Source organism: Pristiophorus japonicus, chromosome 32 (assembly GCF_044704955.1).
Source record: "Pristiophorus japonicus isolate sPriJap1 chromosome 32, sPriJap1.hap1, whole genome shotgun sequence".
Classification (NCBI taxonomy): Eukaryota; Metazoa; Chordata; class Chondrichthyes; family Pristiophoridae; genus Pristiophorus; species Pristiophorus japonicus.
Genome location: NC_092008.1, coordinates 750,045 through 763,283, shown reverse-complemented (window position 1 = coordinate 763,283; position 13,239 = coordinate 750,045). Strand labels below are relative to the sequence as shown.

The following is a 13,239-nucleotide window of genomic DNA, read 5'->3' as shown; positions in this document are numbered from 1 at the left end:
CCGCCATCCAGCTCTCTTACATCGCCGAGGATGAGAACGGAAAGATCGTTGGCTACGTTCTGGCTAAAATGTGAGTGACAGGCAGCCCCGTGTCCGATCGGTTCAAGTGCAGAGAATTCCGCAGTGTGTACGGCCCACAAACGGGCTGTTAGGCCCCACCGCTCCGTGCCGGGGTTTGTGCTCCACACCAGCCCCCTCCCACGCTTCCTGCTCCTATTTCTTATGTTCCCTCGAGTACTGAAGATTAAGGGTGATCCAATCGAGGCATTAACAATGCTTAAAGGATTACGACAGGGTAGATAGAGAGAAACTTTGCTCTGGTGGGGTGGGGGAGGGAAAGAGTACAGAACAAGGGCTCGTCACCTTAAAATTCGAGCCCGGCCATTCACTTGTGATGTCAGGAAGCACTTCTTCACACAAAGGGCCGTGGGAATCTGGAACTCTCTTCCCCCAAAACACTGTCGCGGTCGGGGGTCAATTAGAAATTTCAAGACTAAGATCGATTGATTTTTGTTGGGGAAGGGTATTCAGGGTTATGGAACCAAGGCGGGTAGCTGGGGTTAAGATACAGATCAGCCACGATCTCATTGATTGGTGGAGCAGACTCGAGGGGCTGAATGGCCTCCTCCTGTCCCTAATGTAACAGGCTCGAGGGGCTGAATGGCCTCCTCCTGTCCCGAATGTAACAGGCTCGAGGGGCTGAATGGCCTCCTCCTGTCCCTAATGTAACAGGCTCGAGGGGCTGAACGGCCTCCTCCTGTTCCTAATGTAACAGGCTCGAGGGGCTGAACGGCCTCCTCCTGTACCTAATGTAACAGGCTCGAGGGGCTGAACGGCCTCCTCCTGTCCCTAATGTAACAGGCTCGAGGGGCTGAACGGCCTCCTCCTGTTCCTAATGTAACAGGCTCGAGGGGCTGAACGGCCTCCTCCTGTCCCTAATGTAACAGGCTCGAGGGGCTGAACGGCCTCCTCCTGTCCCTAATGTAACAGGCTCGAGGGGCTGAACGGCCTCCTCCTGTCCCTAATGTAACAGGCTCGAGGGGCTGAACGGCCTCCTCCTGTCCCTAATGTAACAGGCTCGAGGGGCTGAACGGCCCCCTCCTGTCCCTAATGTAACAGGCTCGAGGGGCTGAACGGTCTCCTGTCCCTAATGTAACAGGCTCGAGTGGCTGAACGGCCTCCTCCTGTCCCTAATGTAACAGGCTCGATGGGCTGAACGGCCTCCTCCTGTCCCTAATGTAACAGGCTCGAGGGGCTGAACGGCCCCCTCCTGTCCCTAATGTAACAGGCTCGAGGGGCTGAACGGCCTCCTCCTGTCCCTTCCGGAGGCTCAGTTCCTGACTGCCTGTCCCCATCGCCCCGTGACCCGTTGTCCGATGATGATCCACCGTACCCCACGGGGGCAGGTGCGTCTAACGTTAGCGGGGCGCAGAGTGGGACCCGGGAGCCCTCTTTTCCTCCCCCCCCTCCCCCACCATTGTGGGGCATTGAGTCACTGCACCCTGGGGTGTTTATAAACCTCCCCCCGATGTCATCGCACCGTCCACGGCCGTCTTGATTTTAAACACGTGTGTTTTTTTTTCAGGGAAGAAGATCCTGACGACGTTCCTCACGGACACATCACCTCTCTGGTACGGAGACGGGCTGCAACTCGCCCGGGGCGGGGGGCGGACGGGGAGGGGGTGAGAGGAGACGAGGGAGTGGGGCTGATGTCGGTCTAAACTCCTTCCACTCGATCCCTTTCTCTAACTCTCTCTCTCTCTCTCTCTGTCCCCCGCTCTCTGTCTCTGTCTGTCTCTGTCTCTCTCTCTGTCTCTCTCTCTCTGTCTCTCACTCTGTCTCTCACTCTGTCTCTCTCTCTCACTCTGTCTCACTCTGTCTCTCTGTCTCTCTCTCTCTCTCTCTGTCTCTCTCTCTGCCTGTCCCTCTCTCTCTCTGTCTTTCTCACTCTGTCTATCTCTGTCTCTCTCTCTCTCTCTCTCTCTCTGTCTGTCTGTCCCTCTCTGTCTCTCTCTCTGTCTCTCTCTCTGTCTCTCTCTCTGTCTCTCTCTCTGTCTCTCTCTCTGTCTCTCTCTCTCTCTCTGTCTCTCTCTCTCTCTGCCTGTCCCTCTCTCTCTCTCTCTCTGTCTGTCTGTCCCTCTCTGTCTCTCTCTCTGTCTCTCTCTCTCTCTGCCTGTCCCTCTCTCTCTCTGTCTGTCTGTCTGTCTCTCTCTCTCTCTGTCTCTCTCTCTCTCTCTGTCTCTCTCTCTCTCTGCCTGTCCCTCTCTCTCTCTCTCTCTCTCTCTGTCTTTCTCACTCTGTCTCTCTCTCTCTCTCTCTGTCTCTCTCTCTCTCTCTCTGTCTCTCTCTCTCTCTCTGTCTCTCTCTCTGCCTGTCCCTCTCTCTCTCTCTCTCTCTCTGTCTTTCTCTCTCTGTCTCTGTCTCTCTCTCTGTCTCTCTCTGTCTCTCTCTCTGCCTGTCTCTCTCTCTCTCTCTCTGCCCTCTGTCTCTGTCTCTGTCTCTCTCTCTGTCTCTCTCTCTCTCTCTGCCCTCTGTCTCTGTCTCTGTCTCTCTCTCTGTCTCTCTCTCTCTCTGTCTCTCTCTCTGTCTCTCTCTCTCTCTCTGCCTGTCTCTCTCTCTCTCTCTCTGCCCTCTGTCTCTGTCTCTGTCTCTCTCTCTGTCTCTCTCTCTCTCTCTGCCCTCTGTCTCTGTCTCTGTCTCTCTCTCTGTCTCTCTCTCTCTCTCTCTGCCCTCTGTCTCTGTCTCTCTCCTGTGCCCCAATTGCTGAGGTGTCCGAGCTCCCTCTACTGGCGGCCGTGCGGCACTGCACTCATTCCAATGGAAGACTGTGTGACAGTGCTGGGAGGTGTAAGGTAGTGTGTTCCACTCCAGATGGGAGACACTGTCATGCCCTTCATGGCTGAATGGCCTTCTGACGCCCAGTGTCTACAACCCGCGCTTACGGAGGCGGGGGGGGAAGGGGGTGAGTTATTACTTTGTGATGTATGGCCCCTCGACCTATCTAATCATACAATCACAGGGCACAGAAGCAGGCCATTCGGCCCATCGTGTCCGCGTTGCGCCGGCCGACCAAGAGCCATCCCGGCCTAATCCCACTTTCCCGCTCTGGGTCCATAGCCCTGTGGGTTACCACACTTCGAGCACACGTCCAAATGTGGTGAGGGTTTCTGCCTCTACGCCCCTTTCAGGCCGTGAGTTCCTCCCCAGACCCCCACCGCCCTCTGGGTGAAGACATTTCCCCTCAAACCCCCTCTAAACCTCCCCCCAATTACTTTCAATCTGTGCCCCCTGGTTGTTGACCCCTCTGCCAAGGAAAACAGGTCCGTCCTATCCACTCGATCCAGTCCCTCATCATTTTATACACCTCAATCAGGTCTCCCCTCAGCCTCCTCTGTTCCAAAGAAAACAACCCCAGCCTCTCCAATCTTTCCTCATCGCTAAAATTCTCCAGTCCCGGTAACATCCTGGTAAATCTCCTCTGTACCCTCTCCAGTGCAACATCCTGGTAAATCTCCTCTGCACCCTCTCCAGTGCAACATCCTGGTAAATCTCCTCTGTACCCTCTCCAGTGCAACATCCTGGGAAATCTCCTCTGTACCCTCTCTAGTGCAACATCCTGGTAAATCTCCTCTGTACCCTCTCCAGTGCAACATCCTGGTAAATCTCCTCTGTACCCTCTCTAGTGCAACATCCTGGTAAATCTCCTCTGTACCCTCTCCAGTGCAACATCCTGGTAAATCTCCTCTGTACCCTCTCCAGTGCAATCACATCCTTCCTATAATGTGGTGACCAGACCTACACGCAGTACTCCAGCTGCGGCCTGACTTGGGTTTTATACAGTTCAAGCATAACCTCCCTGCTCTTGTATTCTATGCCTGGGCTAATAAAGGCAAGCATTCCGTATGCCTTCTTAACCATCTTATCGATATGTCCTTTGTGTCCTGCTCCTTCTGCCCCCCCCCCCCCCAGGCGGTGAAGAGGTCCCATCGGCGGCTCGGTCTGGCCCAGAAGCTGATGGACCAGGCGTCCAGAGCCATGATCGAGAACTTCAACGCCCGATACGTGTCCCTGCACGTCAGGAAGAGGTACTGTCAGCCGTTGGGTGGGAGTGCGTCAGGTCCCTGTGACAGCGAGGGGGACGGGGAGACGGGGTCCCGGAGACGCGAGAGGGGGGGCGCCCAGAGACGGAGGGAGCTCGACGATTGGTATGGGGTGGACAGGGAGATTGGGAGGGCCCACACTTTCCTACTCAAATTGGTGGGCAGTCTTGGCTGCTGTAGAGTCCGTGATCAGCCCTTGGTAAGAGAGAAAGATTCCCATTTATCGGGATGTCTCAAAATGCTTTACAGCCAATGGCGTACTATCGGAGGGCGCTCACTGTTGTAATGTGGGAAACGGCAATTTGCGCACAGCAAGCTCCCACACACAGCGATGTGATAATGACCCGGATCGTCTGTTTTAGTGATGTTGGTCGAGGGATAAATATTGGCCCCAGGACACCGGGGAGAACTCCCCCTGCTCTTCTTCCAATAGTGGCCCCGGGATCTTTTACATCCACCCGAGAGGGCAGACGGGGCCGCGGTTTAATGTCTCATCCCGAAATACAGCCCCTCCGACAGTGCGGGGCTCCCTCAGTACTGCCCCTCCGACAGTGCGGCGCTCCCTCAGTACTGCCCCTCCGACAGTGCGGCACTCCCTCAGTACTGCCCCTCCGACAGTGCGGCGCTCCCCTCCGACAGTGCGGCACTCCCTCAGTACCGCCCCTCCGACAGTGCGGGGCTCCCTCAGTACTGCCCCACCGACAGTGCGGCGCTCCCTCAGTACCGCCCCTCCGACAGTGCGGCACTCCCTCAGTACTGCCCCTCCGACAGTGCGGGGCTCCCTCAGTACTGCCCCTCCGACAGTGCGGCGCTCCCCTCCGACAGTGCGGCGCTCCCTCGGTACCGCCCCTCCGACAGTGCGGCACTCCCTCAGTACTTCCCCTCCGACAGTGTGGCGCTCCCTCGGTACCGCCCCTCCGACAGTGCGGCACTCCCTCAGTACTTCCCCTCCGACAGTGCGGCGCTCCCTCGGTACCGCCCCTCTCTCTGTGAGTTGGCTGTTGTGGAGCCTGGGACGATGAGGGGAGTGATGGTTCAGAGAGGCAGTGTCCACTCTCCACACTCGACCCCCTACAAGCTCCCTCCTCGCATTAATGGAATCGTCATGTCTGGAGAGGCTGAATTTGTCATTCCGACGCCTGTGGAACATTATTCTGGAGTGTCTGATGGGTGTTGATATGCGTTGGATCGATGCCGAGAGAATTTTAATTCTTGTTTATCTGATTTCTTAATTCTCCCTCACAGCAACCGAGCCGCTCTGCATCTTTACTCGAACACGCTGAACTTCCAGTAAGTACTCTTCGGCTCTCGCCTCGCCTACACCCCTCCCTATCTCTGTATCTCCCTCCCTTCACCCCTCCTTATCTCTGTCACTCCCTCCAGCCCCTACACCCCTCCCTATCTCTGTAACCCCCTCCAGCCCCTACGCCCCTCCCTATCTCTGTATCTCCCTCCCTACACCCCTCCCTATCTCTGTATCTCCCTCCCTACACCCCTCCCTATCTCTGTATCTCCCTCCCTATCTCTGTCACTCCCTCCAGCCCCTACACCCCTCCCTATCTCTGTAACCCCCTACACCCCTCCCTATCTCTGCAACCCCCTCCAGCCCCTACGCCCCTCCCTATCTCTGTAACCCCCTCCAGCCCCTACGCCCCTCCCTATCTCTGTAACCCCCTCCAGCCCCTACACCCCTCCCTATCTCTGTAACCCTCTCCAGCCCCTACACCCCTCCCTATCTCTGTAACCCCCTCAAGCCCCTACACCCCTCCCTATCTCTGTAACCCCCTCCAGCCCCTACACCCCTCCCTATCTCTGTAACCTCCTCCAGCCCCAAACCCCTCCCTGTCACTGTAACCTCCTCCAGCCTACAACCCTCCCTATCTGTAACCTTCTCTAGCCCCTACACCCCTCCCTATCTCTGTAACTTCCTCCAGCCCCTACACCCCTCCCTATCTCTGTAACCTCCTCCAGCCCCTATACCCCTCCCTATCTCTGTAACCTCCTCCAGCCCTTACACCCCTCCCTATCTCTGTAACCTCCTCCAGCCCCTATACCCCTCCCTATCTCTGTAACCCCCTCCAGCCCCTACACCCCTCCCTATCTCTGTATCCTCCTCCAGCCCCTACACCCCTCCCTATCTCTGTAACCCCCTCCAGCCCCTACACCCCTCCCTATCTCTGTAACCTCCTCCAGCCCCTACACCCCTCCCTAACTCTAACTTGAGGTAAGGAGACCAAAACTGTACACAATACTCCAGGTGTGGTCTCACCAGGGCCCGATATATTTGCAGTAAGACGTCTTTACTCGTGCTCAAATCCTCTTGCAATAAAGGCCAACATACCATTTGCTTTTTTAAGTGCTTGCTGTACCTGATTGTTAAATGTCAGTGATTGGTGTACATTGAAACATAGAAAATAGGTGCAGGAGTAGGCCATTCGGCCCTTCGAGCCTGCACCACCATTCAATATGATCATGGCTGATCATTCCCTCAGTACCCCATTCCCGCTTTCTCTCCATACCCCTTGATCCCTTTAGCCATAAGGGCCACATCTAACTCCCTTTTGAATATATCTAACGAACTGGCCTCAACAACTCTCTGCGGCAGGGAATTCCACAGGTTCACAATTCTCTGGGTGAAGAAGTTTCTCCTCATCTTGGTCCTAAATGGCTTACCCCTTATCCTTAGGCTGTGACCCCTAATTCTGGACTTCCCCAACATCGGGAACATTCTTCCTGCATCTAACCTGTCCAGTCCCGTCAGAATTTTATATGTTTCTATGAGATCCCCTCTCATCCTTCTAAACTCCAGTGAATATAAGCCCAGTCGATCCAGTCTCTCCTCATATGTCAGTCCTGCCATCCCGGGAATCAGTCTGGTGAACCTTCGCTGCACTCCCTCAATAGCAAGAATGTCCTTCCTCAGATTAGGAGACCAAAACTGAACACAATATTCCAGGTGTGGCCTCACCAAGGCCCTGTACAACTGCAGTAAGACCTCCCTGCTCCTATACTCAAATCTTCTCGCTATGAAGGCCAACATGCCATTTGCCGCCTTCACCGCCTGCTGTACCTGCATGGCCAACTTTCAAGGACACCCAGGTTCCCCCTGAACAGCAACATTTCGCAACCTGTCACCGGTTCGAAAAATACTCTGCTTTTCTATTTTTTCTTCTAAAGTGGGTAACCTCACAAGCCTTTGCCCCTGTCCCCGTGCAGGATCAGTGAGGTGGAGCCCAAGTACTACGCAGACGGGGAGGATGCATACGCCATGAAGAGGGATTTAACGCTGATGGCCGACGAGGTTTGTGCGTCTCTATCTGTTTCCCCCTGCACCCCCCCCCCCCCCCCCCCCCCCCCCGCAGTGCGAAGCGGTTCTCCCCCACTGAGCCGGCTGGGTTGGGGTTCGTTACCCGTGAAGCGAGAAGGCTGGCGGGGGTGACCGGTGTCTCATTCGTTCATGGGATATCGGCGTCGCTTGCAAGGCCGGCATTTGTTCCCATCCAACGTACAAAATTCTAACGGGGATAGACGGGGTAGATGCAGGGAGGGTGTTTCCCCCCCCGGGGCTGGGGAGTCTAGAACCAGGGGTCACACAGTCTCAGGATAAGGGCTCGGCCATTTAGGACTGAGATGAGGAGGAATTTATTCACTCGGAGGGAGGTGAATCTTTGGAACTCTCTGCCCCAGAGGGCTGTGGAGGCTCAGTCTTTGAGTGTATTCAACAGCAGCAATAATTTCTGTTTATATAGCGCCTTTAACGTAGCAAAACGTCCCAAGGTGCTTCACAGGGGTATTGTGAGAATAAAACATTTGACCCCGAGCCACAGAAGCGGATATTAACGGCAGGCGACCAAAAGCTGGGTCACAGAGGGGGGTTTTAAGGAGCGTCTTAACAGAGGAAAGAGAGGTGGAGAGGTTCAGGGAGGGAGTTCCAGAGCTTGGGGCCCAGGCAACAGAAGGCACGGCCACCGATGGTGGAGCGATTATAATCAGGGGGGGCAGAATTAGAGGAATCAAGGCTGAGATCGATGGATTTTTTGGAATCGAGGGATCGGGCGGGGAGGTGGAGTTGAGGTCGAAGATCAGCCGCGATCTGATTGGATGGCGGGGCGGGCTCGAGGGGCCGAATGGCCGACTCCCGCTCCTGTTCCCTTGGGTACTTCGCCCTGATTGCCCTCAAGGTGGTGGTCAGCTGCCATTTCAGGGGGCAGTTAAGCGTCAAGCACACTGCTGTGGGTCTGGAGTCACACATCGGCCCAGACCGGGTAAGGGCGGCTGACTTCCTTCCCGAAAGGCCATCCGTGAAGCCGATGGGTTCGTACAGCGACGGCCACATCCCATGAACGAATATTGTTTTAAAAACCCTGCACCCTCGTTGGGGGGCTGTGGGGCAGGCAGAGTCCCCATATTCCGAAGGGGAAAAAAGAGGGCAATATTCTGGGGGGGAGGGGGGATGGTCGGGGTGGTATTGTGGTATTGCCGGGGAGCGGTATTGCCGGGGAGCGGTATTGCCGGGTTGGGGGCGGTGTTGCCGGGGAGCGGTATTGCCGGGTTGGGGGCGGTGTTGCCGGGGAGCGGTATTGCCGGGGCAGGAGGCGATATTGCCGGGGAGCAGTATTGCCGGGGCGGGGGGCGATATTGCCGGGGAGCGGTATTGCCGGGGAGCGGTATTGCCGGGGCGGGAGGCGGTGTTGCCGGGGAGCGGTAATGCCGGGGCGGGGGGGCGGTATTGCCGGGTTGGGGGCGGTGTTGCCGGGGAGCGGTATTGCCGGGGCAGGAGGCGATATTGCCGGGGCGGGGGGCGGTATTGCCGGGGCGGGAGGCGGTATTGCCGGGTTGGGGGCGGTGTTGCCGGGGAGCGGTATTGCCGGGGCAGGAGGCGGTATTGCCGGGGCGGGAGGCGGTATTGCCAGGGCGGGGGGCGATATTGCCGGGGAGCGGTATTGCCGGGGCGGGGGGCGGTGTTGCCGGGGAGCGGTATTGCCGGGGCGGGAGGCGGTGTTGCCGGGGAGCGGTAATGCCGGGGCGGGAGGCGGTGTTGCCGGGGAGCAGTATTGCCGGGGCAGGAGGCGATATTGCCGTGGCGGGGGGCGGTATTGCCAGGGCGGGGAGCGGTATTGCCGGGTTGGGAGGCGGTGTTGCCGGGGAGCGGTATTGCCGGGGCGGGAGGCGGTGTTGCCGGGGAGCGGTAATGCACTGTTCCGGGGACCCGCTTCACTGCCGTTGGCTTTTCCTCCAGTTCAGGAAACAAGCGGACACGAGGGAGAGGCTGAAACCAGTGGTGCTGGGGTCCCTGGATCACCGGGCCCACCACCGGTCTAACCACCTCGCCGACTGCTGCCGCGACGAGCGGTGCGGGGGCGGGGTGTCGGGCGGCGGGGCGGCAGCGACGCCGGCCCCCGGGGGCCGGGCCTGCAACGGGGCGGAGGACAGCGGCGACAGCAGGGACGTGAGCGAATTCAGCGAGGCGACGGAGAGCACCGATGTCAAGGACAGCTCGGAGGCCTCGGACTCTGCGTCGTAACGCACGGCAGCTCGACGCGCCCCCCCAAACCCCAGGACCGTCCGTCCCACCCTTGTCCCGCCCGCACAGCCCCTGCCCCCCCCCAGTCGCCGGGACTCACCTACTTTGTGTTTCGCCTCCCCTTCCCTCCCTCCCTCCCTCCCCTGCAACCCTTCACCCTACGCCGGCCCAGTGGCTTTCTTCAGTCGGAGCTCCCGCTCGTTACCCCGCCCTGGGGTGCAGCCTGGGGTATCACAGGCTGTCTGCCGCATCACCCCCATCTACCGCTGCACCGCCGGGAGTGCACCGCCGGTCTCTGAACACCAGTGTCTGTTTCCCACTCTGCTACGCACCACCGGCACCGGCCCATTGTAAGTCGGATCATTTCCCCTCCCTGCCATTACCATCCTCCTCTTCCATCGGCAGTCCCTGGGGATCGAGGAAGACTCGCTTCCGCTCTTAACACGAGTCCTTCGGTGGCTGAGCAGCCCGATACGGGGAACCACAGTCCCTGTCACAGGGTGGGACAGACAGTGGTTGAGGGAAGGGGAGGGTGGGACAGGTTTGCCGCACGCTCCTTCCGCTGCCTGCGCTTGGTTTCTGCACGCTCTCGGCAACGAGACTCGAGGTGCTCAGCGCCCTCCCGGATGCACTTCCTCCCCTTGGGGCGGACCGGTCTTTGTACGTTCGTGCGCCCCTCCAGAATATTCCCGGCGTCTCCTCCACACTCCATATCAGAACCCCCCCCCCCGACCCCCCCCCTCTGCCGAGAACGGTTACAGCGCAGGAGGAGGCCGTTCGAGCCCTCCGGCCCGTGCTGTCTCTCGGCCAGCCCCACTCCGCCTGCCCTTTCCCCCCCCCCCCCCCCCCCCCCCCGTAGCCCTGTACATTATTTACCCTCAGGAACTTAACCAACTCCCGTTTGAAAGCCGCGATTGAGTCTACCTCCAGCGCCCTCTCGGGCAGCGCGTTCCCGATCCTGACCCCCTCGCTGCGGAAAACAAGTTGTTCCTCGTGTGGCCTTTCTGCCGATCGCATTAGAAACATAGAAAATAGGTGCAGGAGTTGGCCATTCGGCCCTTCGAGCCTGCACCGCCATTCAATGAGTTCATGGCTGAACATGCAACTTCAGTACCCCATTCCTGCTTTCTCACCATACCCTTGATCCCCCGAGTAGTAATAGAAACATAGAAAAGAAAAGGTATTTAATTTTCACAGTTACCATGGTGGGATTTGAACTCCTGTCACTGAGATCATCCAAGCCTCTCGATGACTAACTTAGCAATATTACCACTATGCTACCATTCCCTCCGTGTCGCTCCGGTTCGCCGCCCTTCCACCAATGGGAACAGTGTCCCTCGATCTTGCTCTGTCCCGACCCCCTCGTGATTGAGAACACCTCGATCAAATCTCCTCTCAACCTTCTCTGCTCCGAGGAGAACAGCCCCGGCTTCCCCAGTCTCTCCCCGTCACTGAAGTCCCTCGTCCCCCGGGACCATTCTGGCCAATCCTTTCTGAACCCTCTCCAAGCCCTTCACACCCTTCCTAAAGTGCGGGGGCCCAGAATTGGACAGAGTACTCCAGTTGAGGCCGCACCCTGGCCTTTATCAGCCTCTCCCCTCCGCGAGGATGCGCCGTTCCCTGTAGGCCGAGGGCTGGGTACCTTCCCACCAGTTCGAATCGGCGCCCAGCCTGCCCAGCAGCTTCTCTCCAAGCCGGGGAGGTCGTGGGACAGCTGCCGTACAGGCCGTGCCATTCGAGACCGCTGTTTCACCCCCCCCCCCCAATCCTCCAGGCCCCGCGGCATCGCCCCAACCGAAACAGCGCACGGCGCCCCCAAGACCCGATTGCGAGCCGGTGATCGCTCGCTCGCTCGCTCGCTCTCCGCCCCGCGTCTCCCGGGCCGCTAACAGCGCGACGAGCAGCGTGAAGCAGGGAGTCGACGCGGGGCTGGGTCTGTCTCGCACACGGTTCTCCCCCTCCATCCCCGGACACACGTCCCTCTCCGAGCGCCCTCGCGCCCTTGCGCCCAGCGGAAGCGACGAGGCTGGAAACGTTCCAAAACTCGCCCACCCACCCCCCCCCCCCCCCCCGGCGAGGTTAGTAACCTGAGCAGCGGCAGGTCCCCTCTCCACAGTGTAAACGCCAAATAAACGCCATTGAACGGTGCCTCTGTTGTATGTGTGTGTCTCATTTTTTATTCAGTGGGAGATGCGAGTGTCGTGCGCCCCACGTTCTTTTAAAGTGTCAGCTTTGGCACAGTGGGTAGCACACTCGCCTCTGAGTCAGAGGGTTGTGGGCTCAAGGCCCACTCCAGAGACTTGAGCAGAATAATCGAGGCTGCCAGTGCAGTACGGAGGGAGCGCCGCACTGTCGGAGGGGCAGTACTGAGGGAGCGCTGCACTGTCGGAGGGGCGGTACTGAGGGAGCGCCGCACTGTCGGAGGGGCGGTACTGAGGGAGTGCCGCACTGTCGGAGGGGCAGTACTGAGGGAGTGCCGCACTGTCGGAGGGGCAGTACTGAGGGAGTGCTGCACTGTCGGAGGGGCAGTACTGAGGGAGCGCCGCACTGTCGGAGGGGCGGTACTGAGGGAGCGCCGCACTGTCGGAGGGGCGGTACTGAGGGAGCGCCGCACTGTCGGAGGGGCAGTACTGAGGGAGCGCCGCACTGTCGGAGGGGCGGTACTGAGGGAGCGCCGCACTGTCGGAGGGGCAGTACTGAGGGAGTGCTGCACTGTCGGAGGGGCGGTACTGAGGGAGTGCCGCACTGTCGGAGAGGCTGTATTTCGGGATGAGACATTAAACCGAGGCCCCCTCTGCCCTCTCGGGTGGATGTAAAAGATCCCGGGGCCACTATTGGAAGAAGAGCAGGGGGAGTTCTCCCCGGTGTCCTGGGGCCAATATTTATCCCTCGACCAACATCACTAAAACAGACGATCCGGGTCATTATCACATCGCTGTGTGTGGGAGCTTGCTGTGCGCAAATTGGCGTTTCCCACATTACAACACTTCAAAATTCAGTGAAGGATGAGGGTGGTGGGTGGAGTGAGTTGGAGGGAGAGGGAGTGAGATGGAGAGGGAGGGAGTAGTAGATAGAAATGGAGGGAGTGAGAGATGGAGAGGGAGTGAGTGAATGGAGGGAGGGAGAGAGTTGGAGGTAGAGGGAGTGACAGATGGAGAGGGAGGGAGGGAGTGAGAGAGTTGGAGGTGGAGGGAGTGAGAGATGGAGAGGGAGTGAGTGGAGGGAGGGAGAGAGTTGGAGGTAGAGGGAGTGACAGATGGAGTGAGTGAGAGATGGAGAGGGAGGGAGTGAATGGAGGGAGTGAGAGAGTTGGAGGTGGTGGGAGTGAGAGATGGAGAGGGAGTGAGTGAATGGAGGGAGGGAGTGACAGATGGAGAGGGAGGGAGTGTGAGAGTTGGAGATGGAGGGAGTGAGTGAATGGAGGGAGTGAGAGATGGGGAGGGAGGGAGTGACAGATGGAGAGGGAGGGAGTGAGTGAATGGAGGGAGGGAGAGAGTTGGAGGTAGAGGGAGTGACAGATGGAGAGGGAGTGAGAGAGTTGGAGGTGGAGGGAGTGACAGATGGAGGGAGTGAGAGATGGAGAGGGAGTGAGTGGAGGGAGGGAGAGAGTTGGAG

General features: G+C 58.5%; 1 protein-coding gene across 1 annotated transcript in view; it reads left to right on the top strand.

Moving 5' to 3' along the window:
- The window catches only part of naa10 (N-alpha-acetyltransferase 10, NatA catalytic subuni), a 12,451-nt gene extending 679 nt beyond the window's left edge, over positions 1-11,772 (top strand). The window contains exons 2-7 of the mRNA XM_070869011.1: positions 12-70; positions 1,586-1,631; positions 3,970-4,085; positions 5,346-5,390; positions 7,317-7,401; positions 9,340-11,772. Of these exons, the coding sequence (XP_070725112.1) occupies positions 12-70; positions 1,586-1,631; positions 3,970-4,085; positions 5,346-5,390; positions 7,317-7,401; positions 9,340-9,624 (636 nt within the window). The 3' untranslated portion in view covers positions 9,625-11,772. The remainder of the gene's footprint in view (positions 1-11; positions 71-1,585; positions 1,632-3,969; positions 4,086-5,345; positions 5,391-7,316; positions 7,402-9,339) is intronic.
- The last annotated feature ends 1,467 nt before the right edge of the window (positions 11,773-13,239 follow it).